Below are 16,445 nucleotides of genomic sequence, written 5' to 3' on the forward strand. Positions count from 1 at the left end.
GAGGTATTGAGAGTGGAATCAAATGTTCCTTACAGAAGCAGGCTGTGTTTGCGCAGAGGAAGAGTTCTAACCGTGTAGAGCGGGAGAAGTCATATCAGTAATTTAGTACCGAGTCGACCAGATCTGGCCACTGCATTTTCACCTGCTGGTAGATCCACTTGATAGTTACGTGTCAGTGGCCTCTGATACCTTTAGTCCCTTTGCTACATTCCTGAAAACCCATGCTTTTCTAATTGAGGTAACATGATCATTTTTCTTTTTGCTGCGCAGTCAAATATCAGTAGCCATGTTTTCGAAGCCATGCTTTTCAGGCATTAAAAAACAGTAGCTTCTTGAGAGGGTTTTCTGTTCTTGAGTTTAGGAAAATAACTCCATGGCTTAGGGCTTTATATATTTAAATTGTTTCATTTCACACATGTGGAAGCCAGAGAGATCTTGAGTGTTGTTCCTCAGAGGCTGTCCACCTTCTTTTCTGAGACAAGGTCTCTTACTGACTTACAGCTCACTAGATAGGGTAGGTTCTGGGATCAGCCCAGGTCCTTACACTTGCAAGGCAGCACTGAGTTAGCTTCCCAGTTCTGGTGTGTGTGTGTGTGTGTGTGTGTGTGTTTATTGGAGGATTTATCTAGAGAAATGAAATGGACCCTTCCCTTCGTCAGCTTTGCGTTCACCTTGGGAGGAATTCCAGAGAGTCGCAGTAAACAACACAAGCTTTGTTGGCCTACAAGTGTAGGCAGCCCGGGCCTGTGAACATGGCATTTGGAGTGGCTCACCATCCTGGCGACCTTGGCAAGTTCTCTGGAACTGCAGAGGTGCTCTGCGCTGAGGCCTGCTTCCTGTGTGAGCACCTATTGTGGAGCTGCCTTTGAATGGGAGGTCTGTGAAAAGTGGTTCCCACAGCTCACAATGCAGCCTCTGGGCAATGTAAACACGCCTTCCACTCGGGGTCAGGCGAGCAGGGCCTGGCTAGAAGTCCCTTGCAAAGAAAGATATTTTGGAGTTCCACTTATTTATAGTGGCCAGTGGAAAATTAATATGCCTGTTAAATCTATTTTTAAAAATGAAAGGGAAGTCTCTCGTCCACATTGCGTTTGCTGAATGCAAGTCTGTTTGCTGTGGTGTATTTAGATTTTGTTAGCTCACTACTTTAGGAAGTGAATTTCAATGTCTTCCTGATCATTCTGTCTCTTTGAAACTTGAGGTTCTTGTCTGAAGAGTTCTCTTTATGCCCCAGGAAAACTCTTTTTGGGTTCTTTGAAGGATATAAATAGAGGAGCAATGCTAGACAATACTTAATGAAATCCTCGCGAGATTTCAAGTGGGCTCGAGTGCACAGCCAGGGAGGGTGCAGACACCTGAGCAGGTAAGAGTCCAGGAGTGCCCGCACAGTGTTGATTGTCCTGACATCCGTGATGCTGATCTTTGATTACAGAGGGACGGGGTGTAGAGTTTGCACTGCAGGTGTACCATTGTGGCTGGGCACTCCACAGACACTTTCCACTTTGACCAATTGTGGGTCTCTGCAGTAGTCACTGTTGCAAAAGGATGCGCCTTTGATGAGGCATGGGAGCTACACTTAACAGCCTGGAAGGCACAAAGGCGATGGGACTGAAGTTGGGCCACGCTGAAAATGACTTTCTGTGCTGGAGAGTTGCCTCAGTGGTTGAGAGCACACTGCTCTTGACGAGGATCCGAGCTCAGTTCCTAGCACCTGTCTGCAGTCACTAACTCCAGAAGATCTTAAGTCCGTGGGCACCACACAGACATACACACATATGTATAATTAAAAATAATAAATATTATTTTAAAGTGAAGATTAAGGCAGGGGGCATGTTCTGCAGATATTTACCTTGTCAACACCTGCCAAATTTCAAAGATAATAGAGAGGCCACAGCTGAGAAACTAAATTTAGACAATGGGGCTTACAGATGAAAGGCTTCAGGCAGAGTGGAGGGCTGCAGACCTGCATGGAGTTTTGCCGGAAGTCTGGTGTGAACTGATTTTTACCTGATCCCATGTAGTGTTTCATCACAATGTCATCTAGACTCCTGCAACAGGCCCTGGCACACAGTGGTGTTGGTTAGGTGGGGTTGTTTGTCTGGTCAGCGTCATTGATGTTATTTCAGAAGGTGCCTTTTGTCTAAGTCCTTTGTGGAGCACGGTTGGTATTAGTTTGTTTCTTATAGAGAGAAGCATCCAAGGGTTTTTCTATGTACTAGATACAAGGCCCTAAAAACTTGAGAACTTTTGTAGCAAAGCTTGACCAACTCCCCAGCAGTCAGTAACTTGCAAAGCTGCCCCCTGTCCTGTAATTTTGTTTTCAATGATGACACACCTCCTAGTCATTACAGAAGCCAAACTTTAGTCTTTTATAATTTGATTTATGCCTTTTTCTACTATATTTTAAGTTTTACTATATTTGCATGTGTGTGTGCATGAGTGAGTGTGTGTGTGAGAGAGAGAGACAGAGACAGATGGTCAGACAGAGGTTAGAATTGGTCCTCTCCTTCCACCATGTTGGTTTTCTGTGTGTGTGTGTGTGTGTGTGTGTGAGAGAGAGAGAGAGAGACAGAGAGACAGAGACAGAGACAGACAGACAGACAGTCAGACAGAGGTTAGAATTGGTCCTCTCTTTCCACCATGTTGGTTTTCTCTCTCTCTCTGTGTGTGTGTGTGTGTATGTGACAGAGAGAGAGAGACAGAGACAGAGAGAGACACAGAGAAAGACAGACGGTCAGACAGAGGTTAGAATTGATCCTCTCCTCCTGCCGTGTTGGTTTCAGGGATAGACCTCAGGTCTTTAGGTAAAGTAAGTACCTCTACCCACTGGGCTCTCTCTCCGCCCTCTGCTCTAGGTTTCCGCCCCCCTGGGCTGAGTTAGTGTATGTGGGATTTGTTTAGCTTTCCTTAAGACGTCTTAAAATGGCCTGTGAAATGATGAAATCTCTGTCTTGGTAAAGGTTCATCTGAAGCTGGAAGCCAGTTGCTGTTGCAGAAGGGCGGGGTGGGCTGGGAGGAGAGGCCGACTCTCTTAGGGTGTCTTTGGAATTCACTTGCACACTCCTGGGTTCTGTCTACTGTGTCCATTTCATCGAATCGTCAAACTCACCAGCTCACACAGTCTGCCGTCGGCTCATCCAGTTGTGTTCTGTTGTTAGAGCCTCAGCATCATCGAGAGCCTGGCTTCCCGCCCACTTGGGCAGATGACTTGGTTGTCATGAAAACGGTGCTGACTATTCATGTGAGTGTTGTGAGGCCACATGGAATTAGTGTGGAAGATGCTCTGACAGCAGGCTGAAGGAAAGCTGTGGAACTCGTCCACACCCTTCCAGAAAGCAATCCATTAATTCTGCTCACAAGACCCTTCCCCTTGAAAGGGTGCTGTCCTTGGTTGTTAGTACCCAGGTGGATGCTCAGATGGTTTGCACACGAACTTGGTTCATACGTCATCTCCTGGTGGAGACAGGAAGTGCACTTTGGCAATATGAAACAGTCTAGAAGAACCGATTACTTACACTGTAGATAGAGATCCTGAGAGTCCGGGAGCCTGTGCAGAGACCTGGGATACAGAAGGCCCCTCGCAGTGCTTTCAGGGTGTCAGGCATCTGTATCTGTCAGGCTGCTGCAGGCTGGCTAAGGCAGGAGCTAGGCTGGGAGGGAGCGCGGGGTGTCTGACTTCCGTTATCCCTCACCCCCCATCCAGCAGGCTTTCAAGGTGGCTCTCAGATGGCCCTTATCTAGCTTACTGTCTATTGGCCCATGGAAAAGAGGATAGGAAATGTACATGAAACTCCACATTCACCAACAATACATGCTTTCCGTCACCGCTGTCTGTAGAAAAGGTATGCCACCAAGTTGGCTTTGCTGTGTGCGAGAAGGGCTCATAGTTCTGGAATGTTCTTGTGATGCTAGGCTGTCATCCTTGGGATGGCAGGGAGGGGTGTGGGAGTTACTGTGGTATGAGGGGACCTGGAATCTAGGTGTTCCAATAAAAATGTCTAATTATGCCAGCAGCCCTGCTTCAACGCTATTCGATACAGTGAATAAAGCCAACAAGCTTTGGAAAGCTTTCTGTAGATAAGCCCGTCTCCCCTCAGTTAATATTTGCAGACTACGTGCAATGTGCATTTGAAGTCACGAGATTGTATGTAAATAATGATGTAATTTTTCTGTGAAGGTTTGGCTTGTGGGGGGTACTCTGAAAGCCACCTCTGTATATTAATGGAGACTTATATTAGCACGTTTTTCCTCCTGAGTAACACTGAATTCTGCCATGACTGCACTGTGTATGATTTAAGCAAACCTGCTTAGAAGTGATCAAAGCCAAGTCACTGAAGGGCATCGTCTGTGAGCGCTGTCCTAACCCCTCACATCCTGGGCATGAGCATGCTAGGCTCTATCCCCTGCTCAAACCTATGGATGTGGGGATTGCTGAAGACAGGGCCAGCGCAGCCAACCAGTCAGTAACCCTCCTTTCTCACAAAAGCAAGTGGGCCGTTCTCCAGGGCTTGTCCTTCATTTTGACTATTTAGTGTTATTTTTAATGGGAGAGCTCAGTTTCACAGGATTCCTGTCAAACCTCCTGTGCTTCTAATCGGATGCAAAAAGCCGGAATGTTTTTAAGGTTAAGATTTTTTTCCCCCAGACAAGTGACTTGACTTCACTAATGAACACATATCAGACAAGAAGGCAAATTCCAGACTATTCGTGCCTCAACCAAGCAGCTGGGCACATACCTCCAGGTACTGCTCATGTCTCAAGAGGTTTTCTGCGTGAACAATTATCACCTCCCCTTCCTTCTTTCGAGTGGCAAGCCGTGGCAAGTGTCTTTCTTGCAGCGTGGAGCTCAGCTGTAAAGTTAGATTTCACTGGCACGGAAGCAGCAGCCAGGACGAGCACAGCATGCTGAGTGTGTTTTGGTTTTCACCATTCCGGTGGAGTTGTTCCTCCCTTTGAATAAGGAGACTGAAGGCACTCCTAAACAAGGAAGACAGACAGGAAGTTTTCAGATTCTCCTTCTTGAGTCTAGCTTTGGTTTAATCTATATTCAGTAACCATGGTAGGGAATTGGTGCTAAGAACAGAAAGGACCTTGAAAGGTTCATCTCTTATTGTGTCACTTTATAAAAGACAAAATTAATTACTCAACTTTAGAGTCAATGGCTGATAAACTCCATATTAGATCTCCTGTTTTCTAGGAGTCAGTGTTGGGGCAGCCTCCCCATCAAGTCTCCCCTCCCCTCCCCTCCTCTCCCTGGTTCCTTGAGCTGTTTTCAGAAGTTGACATGGGGAAAGTTCAGTTGCAGTCACCGCTCTGTCTCTGTTTTCCTATCCTTTTCTTTTCCCTCCATCTATTAATTTGGTTTCTGAAACAGTAAAGGGAGCATTTACCTGCACTGCCTACCTTTCCTCATGGTCACACAAAAAGATTTAGTTCAAGGAAACTCATGGAACTACCCCTGGGCTTTAGTATCTGATGTCCGTGTCCCCACATGAGACTCCACAAGGCTGAGCTGGTCGCTGTGCTGACATAGCACAGCGCTCCTGAAGAGGCAGGGGAGCCCTGTATTTCAGGAACGCGGTTTAAGCGGCTGTGTGTGCGTGGATGAGCACACGTTCTTAGGAGTTTGGAGGTAACGGAGATAGCAGTATACTTCTATATTGTTTCAGTCCTTTCCTCCTTCCCTTGTTGATTCTGTTGCTGTTTTCGTAGTTTTTATGTTAAAAACCCCTGGTTGGGTGGTTGGAGAAATGGCTCAGTGATTAGGAGTACCTGTGCTTGCAGATGGCCCGATTTTGATTCCCAGCAACCACACATTGGTCCATAATCAATCCAAAATCCAGTTGGAGAGCTGATGCCCTCTTCTGACCTCCTCAGACACCAGGTGCACATGTGGTACACACAAGCCAAACACACACACACACATAGAGTAATTCTAAAGACCCTGGCTAGCTTTGCTGGGAAGGGCTTATAGGATGGAGGCATCTTCAGAGTTTCTGGGTCAGAATTAGCAGTCAAGGGTTTACATTTCAAACTAGTATCTGGTCAAGAAGGGAAGAGGGAAATGGAGGTGCTGCTGGAGCCTCTTGTTTCAGAACTGCGTAAAGCAGGCTCTGGCTGGTTTCCTGGCCCTCTTTCTGAAGCTTGCTGCTAAAGAGACAGAAGGAAGCTGTCTGTCCTGAGACTGGCAGCTCGCTGGATGGAGTGAGCACCTGAATGGGGGAGGCTCTGGGGTGCAGCCTTTTCTTCTCTGTGATTCTGTGTCAGATTTTGATTTTTCTTTTTTACTACAACTACAGCATAAACACATAAATCAGCTGCACAAATGTCTGTCATTACTTAAGTTTTATTAGGTTTTGCTTTTCTGTTGGAAGTGATTTAGAAGTCAGTCTTGTAAAACCTCAGCCATCTCATGGTTAAATTAGTTTAAAAGAAAATATACCATATAGTGATTCCTTAATAACCTTCCTAACTCCCCCCCACAACAACACAGCTCTCCTCGACCCTCAGCAGCACAGACCTCCCTCATCCCTAACAGCACAGCCCTCTCTCCCCATCCCCAACAGCACAGCCCTCCCCCCACCAACAGCGTAACCCCTCTCCCTGGCTTCTGATGCTTTCACACGTGTCTGCACGTATACTTTCCCCATTGCCCAGCCCGTTAGAAAGGCTGCTTTAGTGTTAGGTAGCTAGACCCTTTTCCTGGCATAGCAGTCACAGTTTTCAGACACTTGGCCTGTGTTAGTCTCACTGTTAGAACCGATTTGTACCATTGTGTCGGCTCTTCACCTGCCTTGGTCTCCTGAGCAGCTAGGACTTCAGGTTATACTGTCTCACTTGACTTCCATTGGTATTTTTAACAGAGAAGGAGCCTTTCATGAAATGTGAATCGGTCTGTGAATTTTTTAGGGAGCCCATGACCAGTATGTTCCTTAGACTACAAAACAAACATGTAGCATGTAGAATTTGATTATTTTCATGGTATCGAGTTTGTCTGATAGTGCCTAGTTGGACTGTTTTTCATTGAAAAGATAGTAGTTCTGTGGAGTGAGTGGACTAGAGGTTAAACACCAGTGAATGTCTGAAGCATCAACTTCGAGGTTATCAGCAAGTTCCTGTTAGGTCCTTGTGTTTATTGGTTTTGGAACGTGTGTTTGTGGGGTGAGGAGACAGACAGAAGCCTGAGGTGAATTGGCTGGATAGATTAGCAAGAATTTCCAAGCTTCAAGCTCATTGGGAAATTGTGCCTCAATAAATAGTCTCCAGATGCAACTACACATGTGTACATGCACTTGTACATGTGTGCCTACACACATTTGAACATGTATACACACATGCACATACATGGCACACACATACATGTGCAAAAATAATTGCGTTTGAAATTTGGTCATGGAAGCAAAAGTTCAAACTAACTTGTGGGTTTTTGTTGCCCCCTCCTACGTAGCGCAGGGGCCAGCATATTGGGAGGCGAGCATGGCCTGAGCCTTTGTTTGTCTTTGCTTGCTCTTCATATATCCTGGCCCTGCTCCTAGAGCTCCTGTGGCCTTACCTTGCTCCTTTTGGTGGTGTTCTGTTCTTCTTTCTCTTGTCATCTGAAACTAATTTGTGCACTGGACTCCTAACTCACATCTTGAATTAATGTATGGAAATTTGGGTCATTGGCCCACTGAGTGAGGATCAGGACATTTTGTTACTAATTTGAAGGCAGCTTTGCAGACATAAGAACTTCAGCAGTGCTTCGGGCTTTGCCCTCTAAGAAGACATTCTTCCTGGGTACAGTTGCTCCTCTGGAGATGGATCGTCAGGTCTCTTCTGAAAATCAGGTTTTTCATGATTTGACCTTCATGTTTCATAGACTAGACGAGGGCCAAAGCGCAAAGAAAGGAGAAAAGGCACCAAGCCAAATGCCTAGAGAGATGGGAAAACTGGCGGGCCTGGTGTTATTTTAAAATAAGTTATTTTAAAATAAGGTAGTCTTTAACAGAGGCATTAATTATTAACAGGGAAGAGCTGCTCCTTTCATTTCTAGAGTGCCTGTTCCCTACTCTTGTAGCTCAGGAACTAATGGTGGGCGTATTGTAGCTAGCAGTGAACCAGGGATGTGCTCTCCTAGGAGAAGAGCTGTGACCACAAGGGCTCACGTGGCATCTGCCCCTTTCAATCAATTCACAACTGGTTGGGTACAAAGCACTGTGGCTTTAGTGTTTCGATGTGTGGTGAAAGGGAGAGGTTGTGAGGCCTGTGGTTGTTACCAGATTCTTTCAAGCTGGAAGTCTAGGTCTAAGAAAGATACAGAGGGAACCAGGGGAGCTGTGTGTACATGCCCGCTGAGCTCAGTAGAGTAGAGAGTATGCTGTAGACTTGGTCCACTTTATTTCTTCTGGTTGGATCTGTAGCATGTAAAGGTTAATGGGCTCCTTTAACCATACAGTGTGAGATCTTCTGACTGTTGGTAGATCCTGTGGGTTTGGAGCTTCTTGGACTAAAATACATGAATCTTAAGGTAGATTTGTCTAGTTCAAATCCATGTCTCTTGGGCAGATGGCAAGTAAACAAATCCCTTCTTAGGGTGGCTACTCCTGAGACTTTCTGACTCGGGTGTCCATCTTCACCAGAGAGTACACATGGGCCCCTCAGCTGCTCTTGAGGTTGATGAGGAAGCAGTGACCAAGGCAGATGTTGTTTTAGGGTGTATACGGGGTTTCTGAGGCCTCACCCAGAGACCGCTCTTCTCCTGTGTATATAAGTGACAATTGGGTTTTCAGAGTAGAGGATGCCAGACTTACAGTGTAGTCCTGAGATGAGAGAAAGTGATCATTAATACTGTGTGCTCACGTGTGTGTGTGTGTGTGTGAGAGAGAGAGGGAGGGAGGGAGGGAGGGAGGGAGGGAGGGAGGGAGGGAGGGAGGGAGGGAGGAGAGTGGTCTGGGATATAGGACACAAGAGAGACTGAGTATAACAACTCTAAGGAGCTAACTGTGGAGGTGGAATGTTTGAAATTCACAGGTTGGAGGCCAACCTGTGCTACATAGCCATGACTCATCTCTGTAAGCCAAAAAAATCACAAGAAACACCTCAAAGCAGATGTGAGTTTCTTTGGGTACCTAAGACCAGAATGTTTACAGGGGCTCCCAGGCAGGTCACCCTCTTATGAATGAATTTACTGTTGTGAATAATGACTCCAGCTCTATTTTATGAAAACTGTGTGGTCTGCTCTCTGTGTAATGAAGAGAATCTGTAATTCCCACCCCAAATCCTGCTGGATAGCAGGCCTCCACCAAAAGATCCCACTGCGCATCCTAAGGTTTCTTCTACACACGTTTTCATTCTTTGGCAGTCCTCTTGCTTGCCTGTCTCTTCTCTCTGTGGTCCATGGTGCTAGGCTGTTTCTGTCCTAGAATAATTTTAGGGGCAACTTGATAGGTGGTTGCCTTAAGTATCTGGGTAGAGCTGATTGCTTCTGTGTTTCCCTTGCATTCTGGTCAGATGGTAAGTGTCCCATGTGTGCTCACACGGAAATGGCTGTTTAAATGCTGCCTGCATGGTTATCTCTTCTACCTAAGTCTCCTACCTCATAGTCTGTTGAAGATAAAGTTAATGTTTTTCTAAAATTTCATATATGATGTATGATCTCTCTGTGAGTGTGCTGTGTGTGCATGCTGCATGTGTGTGTGTATTTGTATGTGCGGTGTGTATACCATGCCATGCATGGGAGTCAGAGGGCGTCTTTCGGGAGTTGTTTTTATGATCACACCTTACCCACTTTTGCAGAACTTGGAGTCTAGCTGTCCTGGGACTGACACTCATATGTGAGAGTCCTGCTGAGTGGGATTGGGTAGGCCGTGTCTTCTTGATAACAGGCCCTGTTATTCAACAAGAAGAAAGTCAGGAAGGTTTTTAAAATGGAACTGTCAGCCTTAGACTAGGTGGTGTTGAGTTTTCCGTTAGTCCTAGGGGACCTGGAATACTTGAAATTTGTGTCTAGTTAAGACTCACTCCAGTTTAAACAATGTTAGTTAACTGTGTTGAACCGTGTGCAGTATAAACAGCTTTGACTGTCAGCAGAGCTTGGTTAGGGGAGCATTCTCCCAGCACCCTCCTGGTTAGGGGCGCATTCTCCCAGCACCTTCCTTCCTAGCCTCCGAAACATCTGTCTTTCTTTTCTATACTCTTACATAATGGTGGGAATTCCAGGACCTACCAGGTCCAGGTGGGGTGGGGAAGGACCTACCGTTGGTTTACTCCTATCTTTTGGGTGACAACAGAGAGTTCAGGTTCCATGTAGTCTAGAAGATGGTCCGGGGAATATTGGGCCATCTCAGTGGGAGAGGAGGGAGAGGACCTGGTGCTCATTGCTGCAGAAAGGGAGAGAGAGAGGAAAGGCAGAGTCACCGTCTGTGTCACTTTCTCCAGCAACTGCCAGAAGCTCCTGGATGGGAAGAGTAGGGGAAAAGTAGGGGACTTGGAGCCCCACTATACAGCACTGTAAGCCGGCCTGCAGTGTGTGTGTGAGAGAGAGCCTGCAGTGAGACACTAACAGTAAATTATTCATCAGTCAAATAGCTTTGAATGTGTAATTTTGAGGGAGTTTTTATGATTGATAAAACTTTGGCCTTTAAATATATAATTTTCTTCTGAAATTATTTAAAATTGGGTGTGTGTGATCTATATATATCACACACATGCAAATGCGTGCACATACTCATACACACAGATATGTTTCCGTGTTCCTAGACTTTTCATGGCACAGTGCATGAATACGCAAGTAATTCTTATTCCCCAGGGATGTATTGTACTTTCTGGTGTGCTGTCACACCGACTGCACGAGGAAGGTGCACTTATGGAAGAGAAAAAAAGCTCTTTTGAATTTATATTTTGAATATAGTGTGAATTTCATTTATTCCGTGTAAACAAGGGAATCGGCTTTGGGGCCCAGCTGGCTTGGGTGTGTCATAGATACAGGGGAGCCCAAAGAGTGTCTGAGTAAGAGAGATCCTATGTGTCCGACTCAAAGAAATGATCGAGGAGAAATAATTAGAACATGGGTGATTATCAGATTACTTAGTCTTTTAACATGATAATTGAGGCTGCAGTGTATGTATTAACCTCAGTTTGCTCGTGTTAAATGCTTCTAAATTATGTTGATCTCGATGGAAGAGAAAACTTGTTGTGAATGACAAGTATAGTTCTTTGGGGATGTAACCTCTGTTTTGGTCATTACCTTATGATGACATCCACTGTAGTTTCTGGTTGCCATTTTTACTGTCTCCAAATGTGACCTCAAATTAAAGGCACTTGCTGCTCTGGCAAAGGACCTCAGTGCAGTTCTTAGCAGCCACATTGGGTGGCTCATGACTAGCCTGTAGCTCCAGCTTCACCGGACAGAACACTCTACTGGCCTCTGCGGTGTCTGCACACATGTGGCATACACATAAATAATTATTTTAGAAAATGCAGTCTCATTTTATCCTCAGATAAAATGGGGTGAGGTTGTTACTATTATTCGTGTTTTAAAGTTTTGAACTAAACGCTGGGAGCCTGATTTTGGTCTTCGAATTCTGCTTATTTCCTTGTCCTTCCCTGGTTCACTGTGGGGATGGACATAAAACTTAGCAGCAACGCTCTGTAACGAGGGTGCATGGACTCCTACAGAGAACACTTGGATTGCTCATAACTGTAGTCATGGGCCTTTTATTTTTTATTTTTTGTAAGCATGGGTGTTTCTCTTGTCTCTTGCAGGTAGCAAGTTGAGGGCAGTTCTCCATGAATGTACGTCACCATGATGATGACCGACCAGATCCCCCTGGAACTGCCACCCCTGCTCAACGGGGAGGTGGCCATGATGCCCCACTTGGTGAATGGAGAAGCAGCCCAGCAGGTTGGTGACCTTGTCGGAGAGGGAGATCTTACCTGGTATTTGATTGATTGGGGGATTCAGAAGTCTTCGCCTTTTGAACTTTCATGGTTCTAGAGATGGTTTTTGTTATCATATAAGTACTGTATTATTTTTAAAATAGTTAAAAAATTGAGATCAGAAACTCAGCTAATATTCCTAAAGAACCAAAAATATGTTATTTTTTAAATGACTCATTGTGAAACCCTTCATTCATTTATTCATTCATTCATTCATTGAACTTGACAAATCTGCACGTCCAGGAGAACCTACCCTGAATTCTGGGGTGACCCTTCCTCTATGGAACCTGGGGTGACCCTTCCTCTATGGAACCTGGGGTGACCCTTCCTCCATGGGACCTGGGGTGACCCTTCTTCCGTGGGACCTGGGGTGACCCTTCCTCTGTGGGACCTGGGGTGACCCTTCCTCTATGGAACCTGGAGTGACCCTTCTACCATGGAACCTGGGGTGACCCTTCTACTATGGAACCTGGGGTGACCCTTCCTCTATGGAACCTGGAGTGACCCCTTCTCTGTGGAACTCCTAAGGTTTCCATATGAGAATATTTACCAGATGCTCCACTCCTACGCCATTCATGGCTTAACAGTGTGGCACACAGCAGCTGTTTAGGAAGTCAGCTGTAGTGCTTAGGGAAAATCTGAACTGTAAGGTCAGTTGCCCTTTTATCATTGGAACTGAATTGTCTCTAATAATGTTATTTTTTTTTAAAAAAAACCTGACAACCAAAATTGTGCTTGTTTTATCTTGTAATTATCTAAATATTTTTTCTTTGTACATTTCTGTCTTGGTTAGGGTTTCTCTTGCTGTGAAGAGACATCATGACAGTAACAGCTCTTAAAAAGAAAGAACATTTAATTGGGGTGGTTTACATTTTTAGAGGTTTAGTCCATTATCATCGTGGTGCAGCATGGTGGCTTGCAAACAGGCATGGTGCTGGAGAAGGAGCTGAGAGTCCTAGCTTGACATAGGCAACAGGAAGTGGTCTGAGACACTGGGCGTGGCTTGAGCTTTGAGCTTGACCTCAAAACCTGCCTCCATAGTGACACACTTTTTCCAACAAGACCACACCTACTCCAAGGTTACACCTCCTAATAGTGCCACTCCCTTTGGGGGCCATTTTCTTTCTTTCTTCTTTTAAATCATTTTTTAAACTTATTTTGTAAACTAAGCACAGTTTCTCCTCCCTCCTCTCCTCCCAATCCCCTACCTCAGTTCCTTTCTCCCCCCCCCCCTTCTCCTCTGTCTCCATCCAGATGGGGTAAGGCCTTTCATGAGAATCAAAGTCAGGCAGGACCAAGTGCTTTCCCCTGCTTCAAAGGTGAACAGGCATCCCACCACTGGTAATAGGTTCCAAAGAGCCATTGCATGCACCGGGGACAGGTCCTGGTCCGTCTGCTAGGGGCCCCACAAAAGCCCAAGCTACACAACTGTCACGCAGATGCAGAGGGCCCAGGGTGATCCCACACCGGCTCCCTAGCTGTCTGTCCAGAATCCATGAGCTCCCATAAGCTCAGGAAAACTATATCTGTGGGTTTCCCCATCATGATCTCGATCCCCTGCTTGCTCATATAATCCCTTCCCCCCTCTTCAACTGGACTCATGGAACTCAGCCCAGTGCCTGCCTGTGGATCTCAGCATCTACTTCCATCAGGTACTGGACAAAGGCTCCATGATGACAATTAGGGTGGTCACCAATCTGATTGCAGGGGAAGGTCAGTTTAGGAACCCTTTCAACATTGCTAAGAGTCTTAGCTGGGGTTGTCCTTGTGGATTCCTGGGGGTTTCCCTGGCATCAGGTTTCTTCCTAACCCCAGAATGGACCCCTTTATCAAGACTTCTCTTTGATTTCCCTCCCCTTCCTTCCCGCGCCCATCCTGATTCCTCATGTTCTCATCCCCCATCTCCTCCCCCCTAGTCCTCTGTACCCCCAGTTTACTCAGGGCATGTTCTCTTTCCTCTTCTTAGGGAGACCCACGCATCCCTCATATGGTTCTCTTTGTTACCTAGCTGCTCTGGGGCTGTCCGTTGTAGCCTGGTTAGCCTTTGCTTTACAGCCAGTATCCACTTAGGAGTGAGTGCAGACTGCACTGCATTTTTTTGAAGCATAAACATACTTGTTTTTTGAATGGTTGAGTTGGGAGTAAACTTGAAAAATAGTTATCCAAAGCATATTAATAATTCAAGTAAGTTGAACAGTGACCTGTCTGATACGAGCTTCTGCTCCCCATTGCCCCATCATGACCTGTTATTGACATGCTTGATCAGGTACCTAACAGAGGTACTTTGTATGCATTGCCTATGGGTCTGACCTTGATGCTCAATCATTTATTACTTTCCTCTGTATTGTGGTGTTCTTACAAACAAAATATATCTCTTATGAATGAAATATATCTAACAAGGGCTAGAGAAATGATTTAGCACTTAAGAACATTTGTTCAATTCCTAACATGTTGGGTGAGCCACTTGTAACTGCAACTTTGGGGGGATCTGCCATCCTCTTCAGGCCTTCATGGGTACTACACATGAGTACACACACACACACACACACACACACACACACTTTCTCATACATCATCAAATAAAAATAAAATGAATCTTACAAAACAAAAAACTGCATACAACTAACGTGTGCTTTCTAGTGTTGGTTGTTTGGGTGTGGCTCACCCCTTCTCACCTCGGTAGCAGCCCTTCTTTCTATCTGGATCAGACCCTGTCACACCGTGTAACACCTGCTCCTTTATACACATAAACAGCCACACCGCACTTAGCAAACAAGCCCGGCTCACGGCTGCTCTGTTTCCTCCCCTCCCTCTGCAGTGAGCTGTTGGCCGAGCCCTCCACCTCTCTTTCCTTCCCAGCCTTCAGCTTTGCAGTCTCCACAGTGTCTTCTCACTGTACGCTTCTGGTATTTCATTCTAAACTCTGGGCTTTCCATTGGCAGTGCCTGGTAAGTCTATACCTTGCCAGGGCTGTTCCATTTCTGAGACTCCCTGGGCCCCGTGCCCATGCCTTGCCAGTGCCTGGCTGTCGTCTTCACTGGTCTGTCTGCTTCTGATTTTTTGCTCGATTCTCCGGACAGAAGCCAGAGCCATCTGCTCAAAATATAGTGTCTTTCATGTTCATCTCTTATTCAAAGTCACCCTGTTGCCCCTGGAGCAAAGCCTGCCTTGTAGCCTGGCAACCTTGCCACACCCTGGCCTTTTCTCCATCACTGACTGGACTCTCCTTACCTCTAGTCTTGCAGCTGTTTTGGGAAAGCTATGGTAGTGCTGTAAATGGTTTCAGGATATTAAGTTCTGTCTCCCTCATATTTACTCATTAAAAGAGTTTTAAAATCTAAGGTATTCAAATGTGATTAGCTTGGACAGCATCAGGACTCCCCGTGGAGACACAGCCAAGCTTCCCAAAGCCACTTTCCTTGTTGCTTCATCCCAGATTTGTGCTTTGGTGATTTGCCCTCATTTTTATGATTCAGTTTGCCCAGAGCAGCCTTTTGTAGCTTATTAGCCGACATAAAGAGCCCTCAGTTTCAGAATATTCCAGTCTTCCTTCAAAAGTGAACTCGGCCACAGAGACATGACTGAAGACCGGAAAGACTGCGTGTCCCAGAGAACACATGGCACGTCCCTACCCTGTGCTCTGACACTGACTTAGTAAGTCTGCTCCACTGGGAAGAATTACATAAAGCTAAAAGTGGAAAGTGTATCAACTTATAGATTTTGTAAATAGATGCCAAGCTTTTCCAGTTGGAGAGTACACTTAAAAAATATCAGTGTCTGGGATGGGAGTTCACTCAGTAAAGTATTGGGCTTGTGTCTGATCCCCAGAACCCATGTTAAAAAAAACAAAACTAAACAGCAATGGGGGCATAGCTTGTGATCCTGGTGCTGGAGTGGTAGAGACAGGGATTTGTAAGTCCTTCTGGCCAGCCAGTTTAGATGACTTGGTAAGTTCCAGGTCAGGTAGAGACTGTCTCAGAGTAAAGTTGTCTATATTTGAATAACAGCACAGGAGTTGATCTGACCTCTACATGGGTGTGTAGACATGTGTACAACGGCCCCACATGTGTATGCATATGAACTTGCATAAACACAGGTGCTCATACATGTGCACTTGCACAAACATGTATGTGCACACACAACATCATGGAGAGTGTTTCAGCCTTCTTAACCTGTGGTAGAATTTTCTGTAAGCTTTAACATTTACACTTAACTACTTGGTATAGGTGGACTTTCTTTGGACTGCCAGCTCTAAATAACGACACAGAGACTTATTAAATATGAAAACTTGGCCTTAGCTTAGGCTTGTTCCCAACTAGCTCTTAAAACTTAAATTAACCCATTTATGTTAATCTATGTTCTGCCACATGGCTCATTACCTCTCCTCAGTACTGTGAGTCCCACTTCCTGCATGTCTGACTAGTAAATCCCACCTCTCTCTGCAGAGTTTCCATTTCTTCTCAGAAGCCCTACCTAGCCTCTCCTGCCTAGCTATTGACTGTTCAGCTCTTTATTAAATCAATCAGAAG

General features: G+C 45.6%; 1 protein-coding gene across 3 annotated transcripts in view; it reads left to right on the plus strand.

Moving 5' to 3' along the window:
• Fndc3b (fibronectin type III domain containing 3B) overlaps positions 1-16,445 on the plus strand; it is a 299,935-nt gene that overhangs the window by 56,603 nt on the left and 226,887 nt on the right. For 2 of the 3 annotated variants that reach the window (XM_057756973.1, XM_057756974.1), the window contains exon 2: positions 11,743-11,881. In XM_057756973.1, the coding sequence (XP_057612956.1) occupies positions 11,771-11,881 (111 nt within the window). In that variant the 5' untranslated portion in view covers positions 11,743-11,770. Of the gene's footprint in view, positions 1-11,742; positions 11,882-16,445 lie in introns of those variants that run through there. The other variant, XM_057756975.1, reaches the window with a different exon arrangement.

This window comes from Chionomys nivalis, chromosome 24 (assembly GCF_950005125.1).
Source record: "Chionomys nivalis chromosome 24, mChiNiv1.1, whole genome shotgun sequence".
NCBI classification, from domain to species: Eukaryota; Metazoa; Chordata; class Mammalia; order Rodentia; family Cricetidae; genus Chionomys; species Chionomys nivalis.